The sequence below is a fragment of the Equus caballus genome, chromosome 22 (genome assembly GCF_041296265.1).
Source record: "Equus caballus isolate H_3958 breed thoroughbred chromosome 22, TB-T2T, whole genome shotgun sequence".
Lineage (NCBI taxonomy): Eukaryota > Metazoa > Chordata > Mammalia > Perissodactyla > Equidae > Equus > Equus caballus.
In genome coordinates this window covers 49229192-49249098 of record NC_091705.1, presented here as the reverse complement: position 1 = coordinate 49249098, position 19907 = coordinate 49229192, and the positions used below count along the sequence as shown (strand labels likewise).

Sequence of the window (19907 nt, the reverse complement as noted above, 5' to 3'; positions counted from 1 at the left end):
ATTATGTAAACACACACACACTCACACAAGGAAATCTACCAAAATGTTAACACTGATTGTCTTTTACGAGATTATGTCGGACTTGTCTCTTTCACTTTTCTCAATTTTACATACATTTTCTAAAAAGAGAATGCTCTTGCAATTAAAAACAAATTTTATTTAATAAAATATTCCAATAGACTCTCAACAGGACCCAAGGGTAGGTGGAATAAGTTATTCTTGGGGCCGGCCCGGTGGTGTAGTGGTTAAGTTCGTGCACTCTGCTTCAGCAGCCCAGGGTTCTCAGGTTCGGATCCCAGGCATGGACCTAGACACTGCTTGTCAGCCATGCTGTGGTGGTGTCCCACATACAAAATAGAGGAAGATAGGCACAGACGTTAGCTCAGGGACCATCTCTCTCAAGCAAAAAGAGGAAGATTGGCAACAGATGTTAGCTCAGGACCAATCTTCCTCACCAGAAAAAAAAGTTATTCTAGAAGTCACCAAGTGGCCCCACAGAGGTGCCACGCACATTTATGCTCCTGGCACCCTGGCCCAAGCTGGGTACTCCACTCCTGCAGCGTGGCTGATCTGATGACTGAGAAAGTACAGTGCTGCTGTCTCCTGACCCTCACTTGTCGGTCTGGGTGGACTGGCCCAGAGATACGTCCTCTGAACAACTGCACAGCCCCGGAGGCACTGAGCTCCATGGAGAGAACGCCACGAGGGCCCCGCCTAGCCCTCCCAGGGCCCCCACCAGAACCAGCGGAAGGTGGCCTCCCCTCTGGTCCAGCCTCAAGTGTCTGTGCTGGGCTCAAGGACCAGGAGGGAAGCTGGGGGGCAGGACAGGGGAGCAGGAGGCACTGCTGAGGCTGCCTAGAAGAAACTCCAGCAGAAGGAATTCCAGTCACATTTAAAAGAAGCTGTGCTCTGGCCCACTCTCCATCTCCAGCACCATCGGCCACTCCTAAGACCCTGCACGAGGCTGTGCAGTGGTCAGTGGGCGGCTGCAGACGAAAAGCCCTCTTGGCAGTTGCTCTTCCCTTTAGATTTCTCTGCTCTCCACATAACATTCACTAAGATGCTCTGGTAAAATGAGCTAGTTTTACTTGGTGCCTATTTCCATTTTAGTTCAAAACCAACAATCCTACCCTTCTGCACAGCACTTTCACATACATTGTATCTCTGTTCCCGAATCGAGTACATTATTCTATTTTCAACTGTTTTACAACATTAGGGTTTGTTATGTTATTAACACGACATCCCTCGTATGAGAAATATCTTCTCACCTACAGTATCCCAAGCCCTTCAGTCAAGTCCTATTCAAATGGCCCCTTCTCAGAGTGGAGAAATCGACACCATGAAAGAACCAAGCTCACCAGAAGACTCCCACATACAAGATACTTACAAAGGCCTTGTCCCCTACCTGATCAATTCGTACGTCTCTCCCAAGAGTGGATTGAATGGCTTGCCGGTCCTCTCCCACTGGGAAGCCACAGCTGAAACCGCAAAGGCAGCTACGGACTAGAAACAGGCAGAGGGCGGTGAGCCGGTGCTCAGCTCCTCTGCATCATTATTTACTCCTGGGTGACATTTCAGTCTGCCACTTGTAACATGTTTTGAGATTACAGAACTTCCGGAGAAATGCCATTCATCACCCCACCACTTCCCCAAAGCCACAGAAAGCAGGAACTCTGTGCTGCTTGCTGCCCCCCGCCTGGGCCCTCCTTGCAGGCTCTGTGGCAAGGTCGGTCTGTCGGTCTGTCACACTCACGCTTTCTCTCCAACACACACACACACACACACACACACACACACACACACACGGCAGTGGACGGAGCGGCTGCGACTCCCGATGTCACACACCGGTGTGAACATGCCCAGGACAAAGGGCTCAGCTACTGGGCTGGACAGCACCCGAAAGCCAGTGTGAGCTGTGCTGGCCCTTCTCCCAGATGTCCCACCGGTAAGATGCCAGGTCCCCACCATGACGTGGCCAGTCAAATGGTGTCACATTCATTAAAAACTATGGCCTGGCACCCAACCAAGCGTGGGGCCTGGCGCCCCGTGAAAGGAGCCCACCACCCACCTGCATCCTCTCCAGGGGCTGGGGCTGGCGGGAGGCTTTGTGAATGAGGTACACATGCTCCATGTACTCCGTGATCCGCTGCAGGAAACTCAGAGGCTCGTTGAAGGCAATGGGCATCGTGATCTTGGACAGCTCCTAGGGGGAGCCAGACTCGTTACCTTACTGGTAGGCTTCCCCCAGAAACCAGAGCCCCACACTGCCCCTGCTCTGAGGACCACTTCTTGGAGCCTCAGTCACCTGCGCTGGACAAGATCTTTAAACGCCCCATGGGCAAGCTGTGGCCTGGAAAGTAAAGCCACCTGGCCCTCCCACCGCACCCAGCAAGCTCCACTTCCGTCACGAGCCTGGACAGGCCTTCCCACACGATGGTCCCCGAGTCCCTCTACTTCTCCATGCCCATTGCCCCATTCTGGACCCATATTGCACACGGAGACAGCAAGGATTGCAAGAGGAGCTCCCAGACTGGCCACCTCAAGGGCCCACCCCCAACTCCAGTGTGCCCGCCCTTCACGCAACTTCCAGATCCGTGGCCCCAAAGCATCATTCAAAATAGTCACTGCTTCCAATCACCTCCAAGGTAGCGTGAAACTCCTCAGCCTGACAGGTGAGATCTCCCACACCGTGGCTCTGTGTGGCTTTGCTCAAAGGCCTTTCAAATCAGCAAAAGAGCCTCAGGCGCCCGCTCTCAGGCACTGCATGGGCACAGTGAGCAGCGCAGCTCACAGTGCAGTGGGGAGAAGCCAGCAAGATGCTAAGAGGGACACTAAGGGCCAAGTGCCCGCAAGGGCACTCTGTGAGCTGGTGTCTAGGGAGGAGATTCTGACACTTAGATAAGGCAGGGGCCCTTCCAGGAAGAAGTACAGCTGAGCAGGGCAGGACGGGAAGAACCAGAGTGTGAGGGGCCTAGAGCAGCAGAGGAGAGGAAGGGGCGTGAGGCGGGGGAGGTGGGCCAGAGGGAGGGGAGGAGGGGAGAGGAGGGAAAGAACGAAAGGTGCTGGCCTTGCTCATGTCAGGAGAAAGGAAATAAAACTATGTGGCGATTCCACTGCTCACCTGCTCAAGTGAGGAAACTCTAAAGCTTTGACACTCACCTCTCGGAGAGGCTGTGGGGAGACAGGTCCCCACTCCTGCAGTGGGAATGCAAAATGGCGCAGCCCTAGCGGGGGTTTGGCCCCATTAGCAAAACCGCACACACACTTATCCTTCAGTCAGCAGTGCCGTTCCAGGAGTCTACCCATAGTCCTCCAGCAAACACACAGTGGAAGGCCAGAAATGAGCCACCGGCGCCCCACAGGGCCCTAGTTAGTAGACGGCGGGCAGCCACGGGAGGCGGCACAGAGCAGCGACCAGAGAGCGAGCAGGGCTCTATGGACACTGTCTGCAGGCGCTCCGGCTGCATTGTGGAGCACAAACCGAGGAGAAAAGCCTTCAGATCGCTCATCTAAAGAGATGGGGAGGAGACAGTGCAGTCACCTTGAGAACACGCGGAAAGACCAGGACATTTGTAATGGTCACCTCCAGGGAAAGGGAGCTGCAGGGAGGGGACAGGGACAGGAACTGAATTCTTGGAATATACCTTGAGAGATGTGACTTCGGACTTACAATTTTAAAACAGAATTAAATTTAGAAAAGCAATCTCCAAACATCAAAACAACGAAACAAATGAACCCACACGACCCCCTTGGGGCACATCACAGAGAAGAACCTCTCCAAGTGGTTTTAAAACACAGTGATTTGAAATACGCCCTAAGCACAAAAAGACTGAGAGCCAGCAAACTGGTACTGTTCCAGCAACCCTGCCGCTGGCAGCGGAGCTGATCCTGTTCTCCAGAACCACTGGTATGTGAGATAAGGCAAGTGAGTCATTAATTACATGCTAGCCTAAATCGATCGCCTCCAGTGTTGTTAAAAACTGAGATTGTTGGTGTGGGAGAAAAAGAGACACAGACATAAGATAGAAGAGGTTAGATAAATCCTGTCATCCCAAATATGAAGCGTCATTGAAACAAACAAAAACACAGTTCCTAACTCTCCCCTGGAAAGACCTAGCAAGACCAATCTGGTAGCTCCTCTGGGACCCAACCATGGCCTGAGCTCTCTCTCCCAGGACAAGTGGCCAAGATGAGATGAACTGGAAGCATCTTTTGTAAAGGATTAAGGGCCAACTTGAAGAGGCCATCACCAGTCAAAGATGGAACAACTTGTGGACCGAAACAAGTCAAATGGGTTAACTCCATGAGTTAAAAAAAAAAAAAAGCTAGTTGGTCATCCTGGTCATGCTAGGTGATGCTAGTGAACCAAATACACTATTTGAAACTTTGATAAAGAGAAAGAATCACTCACTGACCCTGACTTTCTTACACAAACTGCACTCACGGCAGCGGAAGGGAACGTCCCAGGCCATAAAGGAAGAGGGAAAGTCCTGGCCTGGCTCCAGTCTGCAGCTCCTAATGAATGAATGGACGTGGACACTGAGCATCAAGCTCCTAAATGCACAAGCAAAGCAACAAAAAGGTCTCCTGATGGAAGGGTACACACAGAGACCACAAAACACAAACAAGACAATGACTGGAAATTTGAACACAGAGTGGATGTTTGATGATACTAAAGAATTACGTTATTTTAAAAGTAAGATAACAGTATCGTGGTGTGCTAAAAAGAGTCTATCTTTTAATGATATATAAGAAATATTTACAAAGGAAAAGACGTCTGGAATTTGCTTCAAGATACCAGGGGAGGAGGGAAGGAGTAGAGGTGCAGAGGAGACACAAGCAGCCCTGACTGGCACTGTGGGTGCGGGGGGTGGGGCGGTGTCATTACACACTTCTGTCTGCTTCTGTATGTGTCTGAATTGTCCATGCTAACCAGTTTGTTGCTGTTGTTTTAGTGAGCTAAGAAGTAGTAAAAGGAGAGGTGTGTCACGTCTCTGGAGGTGAGTCTAAAGAGAGTGGATTTCAAGAGGCAAAGCTGTGAAGTGGTGCAGAGTGACCCAGGATGACCTTCCGCCCAGCGGTTTGGAGAACACGCCAACCCTGAGTTTCTATCCAGCTTTAAGCTGAATCCATCCTACAGTCAATTCTTTAGGGAATGCAATGTAATGATGTCACTTTGTTGGATGGACGGTTTTGGCATTAGACTTCTGAAGTGTCAAGATCAAGTAGTTTGTGAAGTTCATCATATATCCCCAGGAACACACTTTTGTCCAGACCTGAACTGCTCACAAAAAAGTAGGAGATAACACTGCTAAAGGAAAACAATCCCAAACATATTATTTTAAAAGGTACCAGAGAGACATGTGCAGAAGCCTGCATGTGTGCAAGCAGGGTCAGCACGGGCCTCTGCCTGCGAGGCCTGGAGCAGTGACACCCCACAGCAATGAGGGTGTCTAGTGCCCAGGTCTTAGTTCTAAGTGCTGCCCTCCCAGGAGAGGACCTCAGCCGAAAACCTGGGGAAGCCAAGTCAGGCGTGGCTCAGCTGAGAGCAGTGTCCCACGGGTTCCACGCCGAGCACTGCACTTGGGCTACTGTGTGAGATGCCGATCACGGAAGCTGGAGAAGGGAAGATAGGACGCACAGACTGTGCTGCAACTTTCTATACTCTGAAATTACTTCAGAACAAAAAGTTGAAAAACAGATGGAGTTTCCTCTGGAAAAAAGGACTGAAATGGATAAGGGCGAAAAATAAACGGCGTTGGAAGGACGCGGGTGAAGAACATCTGAGCAACAGTGGAGGGCACTTTTCAGATCATTTCGCTTGAGTCTGAGCGAGCGCGCACCAGACTGCTCCTGGGAGCGCTCCACCCTCCTGAGAAGGCGCGGCTAGGATTCTCACGGTCAAGAAAGACCAGAAAAGGGAACACCTATGGCTTCTGGACACTAATTACCCAACTATTTTTTGTGTTACAAATTCTGGGCACCTGAGCTCTGCCTGCAGCCCAGAGTGGGTGGGCTGGGAAGATGGAGCCTTGGCTCCTGCAGGCCTGCCCGTGACTCACTGTCAGCGTGCAGCCAGGAACCTCACTGAATGAAGGCCCCCCCAATTCACGTAGATGATTTCAAGCCAACTAACCATGAGCATATCATAGAACACCAAGGTAAATGTAAGCCCATGTGACATTTCTTTTTTTTTTGGTGAGGAAGATTGGCCCTGAGCTAACATCTGTTGCCAATCTTCCTTTTTTCCCCTCCCCAAAGCCCCAATACATAGTTGTATATCCTAGTTGTAGTCATCTTAATTCTTCTATGTGGGATGCCACCACAACATGGCTTGACGAGCGGTGCATAGGTCTGCACCCAGGATCCAAATTGGTAAACCCCAGGCCACCAAAGTGGAGCATGTCAACTTAACCACTCAGCCATGGGGCTGGCCCCATGTGACATTTCTTATGTCAAGAGTTTAACCTCTAGAATTGTTTTTCTACTGTCTATAAATAATTCAACTTTTTTTCACCTCTTCCCTATACATATTTGTTCCTTTCTTGTTTTATTATCTTTCTTATGTTTATAAATATGCAGAGTGCATTTTCTTAAACGACCAGCAGTGCAATAAATTCACAGGAATTAAAAATGTTTAAGTTCCATGCTTCAAAATGAGTCCATCTGAACTTACCAAGCCAATGCATTTTTTTAATATGCTCCACACACTGAAGTCGCTTCTGGTAAACATTGGGGCAGGTAATGACGTCCTGTAAGGAGGCAACCAGAGTAACATGTGTTTACTCACAACAGGAGATTCACTCATGACTGATGATTCTGCTCAATGACCATTTTTTCTTTAATTTTCTACCAAAACATTAGCATTTCTCTATTCTGGCATGCCTGGGAATAAAAAAGACTAGATTGCTGTTTAAGTCCCAAAGAAAGGTTTCCACATGGATTTTTTTGGAGGGTCTCCTGGGAAACCAGCATAACCGCATGGCCGACTTTCCTTCCACAGAGCCAAAGATCGGGTGCCAGAGGAGGAGAACGGTCACCACGCCCCGAGGGCAGCTGGGGCCTACTGCCAAGAGCCACAGCAGAACCACGGACAGAGCCCGGCCACGAGGCCACCAAGAGAGGACCAGATTAAGAAAACCTTCTCAGGAACCAGCTGTCAAGCCCCTTTTAAACATGCGTGTGTTTTCCTGAAGTACATTCCTCTGCAGGCTGTCTTCCCGCCAGCTCCATGGGGAGCCCCGGGCAGTCATGTCTGCAATGTGACCCTATTCACAGCTGAATGGACAGGGACCCCGGAGCGGGGGCCCTTGGTCTCCCCCTGGGAATCTGGGGCTGGGATGAGACACTGTCTCCACCCGGGAGGGAGGGGCGCCTGAGCAGGATGTAAACCCAGATTTGGGGGGAGCATGTTGGACGCATGCACACTGAAGACACAGCACGTGGGCAAGGGGCTGCGGTGTGGGGACTGTGGGGTGGCGCTGCCCGGGCCCTCGGAAGACACGCCAGCGCTCTGCCCTGAGTCCGGTCTGTGTAAGCTGCTCTGGGAGTTTCTGCACTCGCAACAGACAGCCTTGACCTGCCACCTCCACTCTGGTACCCGGTCTTTGGAACGATGACAGCGCGTGTTCTTGCCCAGTCAGGACCCTGGGCTCTCCCTCAAGGATGTCATGTTAGGGGAGCTGGGTCAGGGCATACTGTTTATTTAAGGCGGCAAGAGAGAGTGGAGAACATGGCAGCTGGAGACAAAATGGGAAAGAAAACTAACATTTACGAGCACCACATGCCAGGCAGCCAGCAGCTCCCATTCGGCCCACCCCACTAGCTCTCATGTGGGCGTCCAGAGAACTCGGTCAGCGGCCACGGCGTGGCAGGCACATACTGCGAGGCGGGAGCATGGCTCCATGGCAGGTCAGGAAAGAGCCCCAAGGATGACCTCACACGGAGGTAGAAGGGAATAGTAGGAACTAAAGAGATAAAGGCAGAGGAGAGGGCCCCAGGCCCGGGAAGCAGGGCAGACAGTGCCCTCGCATGGGGAAGGCTGGGTACACCTGAGGGCCCAAAAGAGGCCCCTGTGGCTGCGACCGGAGACAATGGGGAGAGGGAGCTGGAGCGGGAGGAATAAGCAGGACCCGGCCCTGAGGCAAGAGCTGAGGATGCTGGCCCTCATCCTAAGAGAAGGGTGACCTTATGTTCATTGACCAAACGGTGATGGCTCTGAGAGGAAAGGGGCATGGGATCAGCAATTCCTCAGGACCACGTGGACATTTAAGCTGGGGTGGAGGGGGCCTGATCAGATCTGTCCTTTGAAAAACCAACTCTGCCCACAGCATGAGGAAAAGTAGGGGGGATGCAGAGGCAGTGCAGAGGCAACTGCAGGGGGCACAGAAGAAACGGTGGTGGGCCGGACTGGGATGTGGCAGAAGGCTGGGGGGCTGAAGGGGTCCGAGATGTTTCAAGAGGCCAGCGTGTCAGAGCTGAGGAGGGGATGGCGGCAGAGGTCTGGTCAGGGGCAGCCCGACCTGCTCCTGGACAGGCTGTCTGACCACACAGGGGGTGCTCCGACACCTGCCGAGCAAACGGGCGAACACACACAGGTGGGCGTGGGGCCCTGAATCCTCCAGGTGGAGACAGCAGGGAGGCATCTGGGTCTAGAGCCTGGAGCAGAGGTCTAGGGGGCAGCCGGAGGGCTCCCTGTACCAACACGCACATCAGCATGGGGGACCAGAGGCCTGCCTGCCCACTGCCACCATCGCACAGGGCCTCTCCCCACTCACGGCTTGTTCTGCCTGTGTCCTCACCTCTGTTGGTGAGGACTTAGGTCACTGTCACCAGAAGCTACCTGCATGACAATGAAATGTTGGTGGGAAGAGAATGGAATGTGGTCTTGCTGCACTAGACAACCCTAAATTCACAGGGGTGAGAGGTCAACATGTCGCTACAGAATGCAGGCAGGTCAGCGAGGAATCAGGAGGGTCTGACAGTGAAGCGACCCCTCTGGGTCCTGTGCACAGTGCTCAGTGGCCCCTCATGCTCAGTCCTCCCAGCCACACTGGGGCAGGGACGACTATCCTTGTCATTTTACAGATGACAGGAATTAGCAGTCGAAGAAGTGCCATCTCTGAGCTCCAGGAGCCAAGGAGAGACGCCTTGAGTCTGAAAGCTTTGGCGGAGCAGGGCACTGGATGAGTGCCTGATGAGGAGCCAGGCCAGGTGACAACGGGAGGGATGCTCCCCCAGCTCAGGACGCGTGAGAGCTGAATGGGTGCCCTGCAGCAGACTTAGGGGTGACCACAGACACCCCGGGAGATTCTAAAATATGTATGTGGGAAAACATACCTGTGCTTTTGAAGTCCATTCTCTTGAGGGGGTCTCTCCCCAACTTTTCCAATGCCATTACTTTTGCTGGTGTCCACATGAATCACTCCAGTGACTCTCTGATTTGCCTCTGAAAATTCCCCAGAAGAGTTATCAGAATCAAAGCCTGCACAAGACAAGCAGAATGGTGATCTTCACAGGATGTGAGCACCCAAAAGCCTTCTCCCAGACTCCCGACAGCGCGAGCACCACCCCTGAAGCTCTAAAGCGACTCTGACCGCGATGTTTCGGGATCATTAACTCTGCTTCTCAAGACTGAAGGTGGAGGCAGAGGAGGCAGGAACACTCTGGGTGCTTCCCCGGTGACAACAGCCACTGGGACGTGAATTTCAAACATCCCAGGTTCCTCACACGCCTGGTGTAGCCTGTGTGCTGACCTGAGGGTCAGCTTTAGGCACCAGAAGACACCTGTTTACCATGTTAGTCACGACTCCTACCCTTTGAGCGGGCCACCTCTACAACTTTCAAACCCATCTCAAAGCCGCAGTGTGTTCCGTCTTTGCACAAGGTCTGTGGTCATGCTCTGCGTTTTGTTCCAAAGTACAACCCGCCGCTGGAGTTTCTAAGGAACGAGACCACTGCAGCACGCAGACGCGCCGCCCCAATCTACTGAAGCAACGGACGGCGACTGAGACAGCCAACGACCACTGCGAACTTAGAGACCACCCCACGGAAACGGAAAACTGCACAGAAATTTAGGGCTTGTGTGAAAGACAGGTGTATGTTCTCTTGGTCCACTCAGTTCCCCGAAGAAGAGTCAAACCACATTGGGCTGTGACCCTTCTCCACCAGATGGGCCTTCTCCCGAAGGACCATGAGACTGGGGAAAAAAAGAAAACATGTGTCCTTTCACTTCAGCCAGCACAATCACTGAAATACTCAAGTCCTGCCCCAGAGCAAGCTAGAGCAGCAGCTGCAGCTGCAGGCTGAGTCCGCGCAGCCAGGGGAGGGGTTTCCTGGACTGCTGGCACGCGGCGATGACCCTGACCATTTCAGGGAGGACACAGTGCTCACAAGGAGCTTAGGGTCCCACAACAGCCCCTCATTTCACAGAGAGGAAGGGGAGGCCCAGGGTGTAAGGCTAGACAGGTAATTGTTGTCACACCCAAAACGTAAACAAATCTGCTGCTAAACTTCCCTGAGAATAAGCAAAAATATCTTCACTCATCTTCTTCTATATTGATGAGAGTCACAAAATGTAGTATTGAGATTTATTACACAGCAATTTTGAAAGGATATATTAAAAATGAACCTCTTCTATGAACACTTTTCCAAAGAAGATATACAGATGGCCAATAAACACATGAAAAGATGTTCAAAATCACTAATCATCAGGGACATGCATATCAAAACTACACTGAGATACCATCTTACACCCATTAAAATGGCTATAATCACTAAGACTAAAACTAACAAATGTTGGAGAGGGTGTGGAGAGAAGGGAACCCTCATACACTGCTGGTGGGAATGCAAACTGGTGCAGCCACTATGGAAAACAGTATGAAGACTCCTTGAAAAACTAAAAACAGAACTGCCATATGACCCAGCCATCCCACTACTGGGTATCTATCCAAACAACCTGAAATCAACGATCCAAAGTAACATATGCACCCCTATGTTCATTGCAGCACTATTCACAATAGCCAAGTCATGGAAGCAGCCCAAGTGCCCATCGACTGATGATTGGATAAAGATGATATGGTTTATATACACAATGGAATACTACTCAGCCATAAAAAAGACAAATTCATCCCATTTGCAACAACATGGATGCACCTGGAGGGAATTATGCTAAGTGAAATAAGCCAGACTGAGAAAGACAAACATCATATGATTTCACTCATATATGGAACATGAACAAACACATGGACAAAGAAAGCAGTTCAGTGGTGAACAGGGGAAGGGAACTAGGGGGAGGGTATAGGGAGTGAAGGGGAGCACTTACGTGGTGACAGACAAGAAGTAATGTACAACTGAAATCTCACAATGATGTAAACTATTATGAACTCAATTAAAAAAAATGAATATCTTACATGACCAATATTTTCTGAAATAGCCTGTCACCTCTAATTCTTGCTATCTCCCCCAAAAGCAACACCTGCTTAATCCCCAGTTAAAGGTAGCTTGGAAGTATTCCCTCCTTGAGGAAACTCTGTCCTGCAGGCCCTGTGCTGGCGCCCTGTCTCCAGGGACCCCCGCAAGGCTGAGACTGCAGGCCTACAGCACTAAGTAGAACATTCACGTAAATGAGAACCTGAACGGGTGTCCAGGAAAACAAGGCAACCCATCACTGCAGGCTTGTCTCAAGTGAGCCAGTGCTCTATAAACAGGTTAAACATTTTAATGTACAAAGAGTACTCACTGGGGAAAGAGAAAATACAGAGATGCAAAGGGGAAACTTGAAATCACCTGTAACCTGGTCTCTCAGAGATACCTACTTTTAACAGGTCAGTCTGTGACTTTTTGAGGTTCTTAACCTGCACATATTTTTCATGTACTTTACAACCTTTCACCTTAATGGCACTGTTTCTTGGAGGAAGTAATTGCCTGTTGAAGCCATGCAGGTGATAACTGCTGGGTTTGAATACTTTTCAAATTTGAGTTACAAAGTAAGATCAACGGTACAGACAGGGAAGTAGTCAGGATTTTGCATCTTACATGGGTATATCACTGCATTGGGAGACAACATTTTTCTTCTCTCTATTCTTTGTTTTGGAACCAAAGGACTGAGGTGAGAACTTATTTTCACCTAGCCACCCGCCTCTTCCACCTCCACATCAGGGACATGCAGAGAAGTGCTGCTGGGCCAAGAGGCGGAGACGGAGTCCAGCAGCACTGCTCCACCTAGAGCTCAAGTCCTCTCTGGGCAAACATCTCTGGGAAAGTTCAGAATGTTCAGGAATGTCAGCTACACTGGTTCCAGGGGAAAGGGAACTTCACACAAGACTCCTAGAAGGGACGGACACTCTGAGGCCAGGCTCTCTTGGTGACAGGAGTGGTCACTCTGCAAGGGCCAGGTGGCCCGAGGGCGTGATTCTTGACAACCACTCCACTCAGTGGGAATTCACCTGCAAACGATTACTGACACGTGTGCAGGTGGACAAACACCGATGTGTCTCCGAGGAGCTCATCTCCAGGATGACAGGAGCTCTGAACTGTGGAGGCAACTCAACACGTCAGCCTTTGAAAACCGTAAGGAGCAGGGTGCCTCCTCCTCCACGGGTTTGGGCAAGAGTGAGTCAACAGTCTTGGGCTGCCAGTCCACCAGCCTGCTAGGCCTCTCCGCTGGGGAGGACAGCACGGCTGGTGGAGGATGACTGCCTCTGAGAGCGCTCAGACGGGGCCGTGAGGCGGAGTTCTAACAGGGACAGCAAAGCCTGTCCAGGGGGATAGTTACAGCCATCAGGAAAGACCCTTCATCATGTTGGGCACCATGTCATTTTGGCAATAACTACAGAAGTGGCCCCTCTGACTGCACTTGGAAAGATCATCACTAAAAACCTTGCCCGTAGGAATATTTCAAAATTATTATTTTTTTTTTAAGATTTTATTTTTTTCCTTTTTCTCCCCAAAGCCCCCCGGTATATAGTTGTATATTCTTCATTGTGGGTCCTTCTAGTTGTGGCATGTGGGATGCTGCCTCAGCGTGGTTTGATGAGCAGTGCCATGGCCGCGCCCAGGATTCGAACCAACGAAACACTGGGCCGCCTGGAGCGGAGCGCGCGAACTTAACCACTCGGCCACGGGGCCAGCCCCTCAAAGTTATTTTTATATTCCTATACCTAAGAAGGAGAGGATGGACTAGATTAGTCTCTTGAAGATCCTTTCCACCAATAATAGTCCTCAACGGGTAAAAATATGATATTCCAAATGTTGCCGAGGAGGGATGGAGGGCAGAGAAGGAATGGCCATCTTGAACTTCAAGAATTTCCGGGCCTCCTGTGGTTCTTACGCTGCTCCTTCCGGGGCTCGGGGCTCCCTCCCAGGGCGGGGGAGGAGGGGCTGCTCTAAGCAGACGTGCACCGACCCCGCCAAGCCCACCCTCCCCCAGCCTGCCCCCACCCTGTATACACACACGCCCAACAACACGCGCTTCGTCTCTCCAACTAGAGGCTGTGCACCACGGCTTAAAGTGGCCATGTGAGAGCGAAAAATAACTGAACTTTAAGACAGTAAAAGGTGTTATAAAAGCAAATAAATTGCCTATTTTTTGGTATACATTAAACAACGCAAAACAAGATATAGTGATAAGACAATAATTTTTTGATCATTGGGTATAAATAATATAAGAATACTGACTATGTCACTTAGGATGCAAATAAAAATATTTACACCCAGGGCAACTCTTTTGAAAAAAGACTAAAAACCCAGTTGTTCTTTCTTGTTATCTCCTGTGGTCCAAAGCTGAGTTTGTCCCCAAATCTACTAAAAGTCAGGGCCTGGGAACATGTCGTGTCTCTCTCCTGCGTGGCTTTCCTGAGCCATCCTCACAACCCAAAGGCTGAATGCGACGCCTGCATCCGTGGGTCCCGCGCTCACATCACAGCCTCTGAACCACCTCTCTTTCCACTCACCTGTGACGGCATCAAAGAACTCCTCCTCACCGTTCATCCTTCAGCAGCCAGGCTCCCTCGCGCCTGATCGCGGCCTCTACTGAATCATTGTACCGCGTCTACATCGGCAGCGTAAGCAACCTCACTCTAGGAACTTTCTGGTAAAAATCCAACAGGCACTGGAGATCTAAAGGGACAAAAAACATTTTGGCATACTTATTAGCTTTCAAAAGTTTTACCGTTTAGAGATATTTTTTAAATACTCACCACTCTTGAAATCAATCTCAATTACATCTAAGTAAAGAAATAAAATAAATGATCTCCAAACAAATGCATGATTTCTAAAAATATAAATGAGAAAAAACATTCATAATATAAATGTCCATCAATGAATAACAGATCAATAAGTAATCATTATTTGAAGAGTTATTTTTAAAAATCATTATCTACAGCTGAATAAGAAAATGACAAAATGGTTAATTTGGGGAAAGTCATGTGGACAGTTCGAGAGGCAGGTTAGCTTCAGTGAGGTGGTTCACACACCAGGGGCTCAAAGACATCTCAGGACGTTTTGCCAAAGGTCACTGCAAATCTTTATCAGAAGCTAGAACAAGTGGTTATAAATAAACGCAAGATTGCAAGAAAACGTTTGTTTCCCATCAACCTGAGCCCATTTCCAATTCTACGGCACTAAGACTGCCGCATAAGCTGGCTGCCACCAGCATCGACTCAAATCGACTTCGATTCTCTCAAAACCATTTTAGCTCAACATCTGAGTAGAATTTGTGCATATTAACTTCTCCCATCATGAAGAGCAGTATTTCATAAATGGCAAGAGAGCCAAGAAAAAGGTCAGCTTTGTCCCAAAAGGTTGGACTTTTTCTGACAATGAGCAGAGTCCTGTGTTTAACTGTGCTAGTAATGGAAAGATGGGTCCAGCTCGCCTCCTAGTTCTGAGAGCAATGAGGGAGCAGGCGGTCCCAAGGGAGGGGCACGCCCTCTGTCCTCAGAACGGCTGTAAGGTGCTTGGTGACCCCTCCAACATGGCTCATGTCTGGGCTCTGTCCTGTGCAGACATGAGCTTCTAATTAGAAAACAAACTGGCATCAGGTTATACCATCCCTCCTTCCCTGAAAGGTCCTTGCAGAGTTTCCTCTATCTTTCCCACCTTCCCAAGCAGCCCGGCAGAACCGGGCACCTGTGCAGCTTCTGGAAACACCCATACAAAGCCTCACTCACTAGTCCATGATTTGTTTTCCTTTGTAAGTCAGAGAAGTTGTTATTATATACTTCTAATTCTTCTCTGATACTACAGGTCCCATCTGCAACATCGGGGAACCAGAGTTCCCTGGAGGAGAAATGGCTGAATCAGGACTGGGACCCCTCTACAAGCAGAATGACCACTGAGTCATGTCAAAGACTCAGGATGAACCCACACAGCTCCCACTGCAACAATGGGACAATCTGAGCACCAATAAACTGCAATAGAGTGCACACACCCAACATATAAGTCCTCAAGTTCATAAAGATGCTGAAAAATAAATTAACTGCTCGCCACTGGATGATGCCAACACACTCTTTTAAAACTAGTAAACCAGGGGAAAGCACGAAGGCTTCATCCTGCCTTTCCCACGCAGGCTCTCTGCAGCACTGTGCGGCCAAATGGCAGAGGCGTGGGGTGTCACTTCAAGCAAGACTCCAGCAGTCGGTGAGGAAGCATCGCTGCGCACGGAGGAGCTCCTGCGTCTGCGCACCGACCCCCAACGGCTGCCACCATCCTAGAACCAGACACGTCACGTGCCTCCCAGAGGAGGAGCATGCCACCACCTCACAAGCGGTCTTGCCAAGAACAGCAAGGCAAAATCCGGCCCAGCCTCCAGCTTTAACTACCAACTTAAGAAAGAGAGAACAGGGGCCGGCCCAGTGGCACAGCAGTTAAGTTCGCACGTTCCACTTTGGCGGCCCAGGGTTCACCAGTTCGGATCCCGGGTGCGAACATGGCACCACTTGTCAAGCCATGCTGTGGCAGGCGTCCCACATATAAAGTAGAGGAAGATGGGCACAGATGTTAGCTCAGGGCCAGTCTTCCTCAGCAAAAAGAGGAGGATTGGCAGCAGATGTTAACTCAGGGCTAATCTTCCTAAAAAAAAAAAAAAAAGAAACAGAGGAACATGCTAAATTCCACCATGGGGACTCTGGGAGAGTCTACAGGACAAATCTAGTTTCTTCGACCAATAAATCACAAAAGGAGAGAAAAAGAAAGAGTGCTGGGGAGGTGGAAGCAGTCACGACGTGGGCCGAGCTGGCGGTTTCACGAGTGGTACACACAGTCATGTGAACTATAAGTCAAATGACTTCTGGGGACAATCAGCGGAATCCAGACAGGATAAACCTGGTTTCTTCAACGAATAAATTAGAAAGAAAAAAAGAGAGTGACAGAGAGGTGAAGGGATATTTAAATATCTTGACTGAGTTTCATGGGTATATACATATGTCAAAACTTATTGTACACTTTAAATATGTGCAATTTATTGTATGTCAACTATTCCTCAAAAAAGATATAGGTGGGGGACAGCCTTGTGGCTAAGTGGTTAAAAGTTCCATCTGTTCCACTTCAGTGGCCCAGGTTCACAGGTTCAGATCCAGGCACAGACCTATTCCACTCATCAGCCATGCTGTGGCGGCATCCCACATACAAAATAGAGGAAGACTAGCACAGATGTTAGCTCAGGGAGAAACTTCCTCACCATAAAAAAAAAAAAAAAAAATGAGGAAGATTGGCAACAGATGTTAGCTCAGGGCAAAACTTCCTCACCAAAAAAACGAAAAAAGGTATAGGTGTCATAATAGCATTTTTTAAAAGATGTCTTATCTTTTAGAGTTACACATTGAAATATGCAGGGATGAAATGACGTCATGTCTGGGATTTTCTTCAAAATAAGCTGGGAGGAGTGGGTGAGGGTAATTCCTGGTACAAGACGGGCTGTCAGCTGGTAAACTTTTGAAGCTGGGCTTGGGCACACAGGGGATCCTTATGCTATTCTGTCTGCTTTCTGTACATTTAAAACCTCCCATAATGACAGGCGTGCTAAAAGCCATGGCGGTCTCCCTTTTTATATGCTTTATCACCCATAAGAAATGTCCTAATGTTAATAGGCAATCAATCAAAACGTATGAAAGTCTTTAAAATGAAGGTTTAAGAGGTTACGTTGGACAAACACTGAAGACACAGGCTTGGCTGACAATGGTGACAGTGATGTGACCAGCAGCGCTGCACTCCGGCCACATGGACAGTGTGGTCCAACCACCCCACTCAGGACCGGAGCCCCGCCTGGGGAGGCCCTTCCCACAAACACCACGCAAGCGCTCCACGAGGTCACCGCCGACACTTTCACAGCAGCCATCAGACTTGCTCACATTTTGCAAGTTCAATAATCAAATCTAACACGATCTCACGGTGATTCCTCAAAAAACTGCCATAACAGCCACCACGCATTTTATCTTCTTCATTCGACTAAGTAAAAACTACCCGCTGCTACAGACTATCAACACAAAACAACAGTGCTCTCATTCATTCATTCAGCAAACATCTGCCAAGAGCCACCGGGTGCCAGGCCTCAGGGGGTGGATCCCCAAGGGAGTGACCCTGGAGCTAGGCCACAGCTGGGCCTCAGGCTCACCGGCAGTGGAGGTGCCCATGTGGTTGAGGAGTGCCCAGCCCTGGACGGGTCCTCAGTCCTTCCTCATGTCTGCCCATCCACTTGACCTCTCCCCGACACGGGGACCCCATCTGCCCAGAAGCTCTGCAGCACCTTCATGGTCAGCCCACGGGCTGAGTCATCTCCGACCCTGGACAGCAGGTGCCCACGCCCAAGCCCAGCCAACACACCCCTCAGAGGGGCACGCAGGGCGGGTGCGGACAGCCCTCCCGGGGAAGCAGGCCGCGACAGTGAGGGAGCATCAGGCTTCGTCGTTCAGCACTCCACCACAGTGGAGGAATGCACAGGCCAAGTGGCAAACAGCATCCACCAAAAGGCAGCATTTAGGATTTCCCGAACATGCTCTTCTTCATGTAGATTTTATTGCGCAATCAGAAAACAATCCATGAAGACAGTATTTCAGCAAAGGCCTTCTTTTCTTCTTTTTAATTAGCTCTTTCTGGTCAACTGCTCCCTTTTCTAACTAGAGATTTTTTTACCCAGAAAATGGAGCTTGTGCTGGACATGGTCACTTGCCTCCTGTCCCCTTGCTGTCCTTCTCCACCACCTTTGGTCCCGGGGGCAACTCCAAGGGGCTGAGCCAGCCCCACCCAGGGAAGGGGTGAGGGAGACAGGGGGCTTACTCCCTCCGTATGGGGTTTCCTCCTCCCAGCAGGGTACCATTGCTACAGGAGCCCCCTGGAGGCTGCAGTGAATGCTCGCTCCCAGACTCTTCAGGGGGACACCAGCCCAGGACACCCACTGTTCCTTCTTGTTTCCCACAAAATGCCCACTCCCTTGAAAAGAGCCCCATCCAGCTCTCTTTAAGGTGCCCACTCTGAGTCATCCCATACTTCCAGGACCTTGGCTGAAAACGCAAAATGCCCCCCACCACTTGTATGAGTACTTGCACTCAAGTCTTACAAATCCGTCTTTACATCTTTCTTTAAAAAAACAGATCTAGTCATTTAGGAATAAGTGACTGGCTAAAAGCCTGGGCACCAGGGGGTTAACCTGCATCGTCAACTTGCTAAAGGGTCAAATTGTGTGTTATATCTCTTCTCTATAAAAACTGGGCAAAACAGCCTAGATGTGATCTTCATAAAGTATGAAAAGTTCACTAATAATATGAAAATCCTAAACCCACTTTGGAGGTTAAATATCAATTCTGAATTTAAACTGCTCAAAACAATATAAATTCTATTTAATAATTTAAAAGTACATTAGCAAACCACAAGCAGACAGAAGATAAGTAAGGAAACAGAGGATTCGAACCACACACACCACCAGTGGGTCTAACAAACACACACAGAACACACTCAACAACCACAGCACATACGTTCTTCTCAAGGGCACGTGGGACATTCTCCAGGATAGATCACATGTTAGGCCACAAATTATGTCTCAATAGATTTAAAAAGACAGATGTCATACAAAGCATCTTCTCTGACCACAAGGGGATGAGTTAGAAACCAGTAACAGAAGTGAAACTGGGAAATTCACAAAATTGTGGAAATTAAATAATAGGCTCTTAACCAATCAATCAACAAAAAAAATCACAAGGGAAATTAGAAAACACTTAGAAATGAATGAAAACACAACATAACAAAACTTAGAGGATGCAGTGAAAGCCACGCTAAGCGGGAAATTGATAGCTACCAACATTTACATTAAAAAATAAGAAAGATCTCATATCAACAACCTGACTTTACAATTTAAGGAAGTGGAAAAAGAAAACAAACAAATACCACAGCTAGTAGAAGGAAGGAAAGGATAAAGAATAGAGCAGAGATAAATGAAATAGAGAATAGAAAAAGAGAGAAAAATCAATGAAGCCAAAAGCTAGTTCTTTGAAAAGAACAATAAAATTGACTAATCTTTACCTAAATGGACTAAGACAAAAGAGAATATTCAAATTACTAAAATCAAAAATGAAAGTGGAGACATTACTACTGATTCCACAGAAATAAAAAGGATTATGAGACAGTACTATGAACATCTGTACATCAAAATACTGGATAACCTGGAGGAAATGAAACAAATTCCTAAAACACAAAACTTCCCAAGAGTAAATCACAAAAAAATAGAAAATCTGAACAGACCAACACAAGTACGGAGGTTGAATCAGTAACCAAAAACCTCTCAACAATATCACCTCACACCCGTCAGAATGGCTATAATCAACAAGACAAAAAAATTACAAACGTTGGAGAGGATGTGGAGAAAAGGGAACCCTCATCCACTGCTGGTGGGAATGCAAACTGGTGAAGCTACTATG

At 49.0% G+C, this 19907-nt stretch overlaps 1 protein-coding gene across 12 annotated transcripts in view; it reads right to left on the bottom strand.

Annotated features, from left to right (window-relative positions):
* The window catches only part of OSBPL2 (oxysterol binding protein like 2), a 54754-nt gene that overhangs the window by 16382 nt on the left and 18465 nt on the right, over nucleotides 1–19907 (bottom strand). For 7 of the 12 annotated variants that reach the window (XR_011430563.1, XR_002802992.2, XM_070246846.1 and 4 more), the window contains 5 exon segments: nucleotides 13953–14118; nucleotides 9340–9484; nucleotides 6677–6752; nucleotides 2069–2203; nucleotides 1406–1503 (listed from right to left, as the gene is read on the bottom strand). Coding sequence is in view for 8 of the 12 variants with exons in the window: in XM_070246846.1 (XP_070102947.1) it covers nucleotides 1406–1503; nucleotides 2069–2203; nucleotides 6677–6752; nucleotides 9340–9484; nucleotides 13953–13989 (491 nt within the window). In the remaining 4 variants the exon portion in view is untranslated. 12 annotated transcript variants of the gene reach the window in all.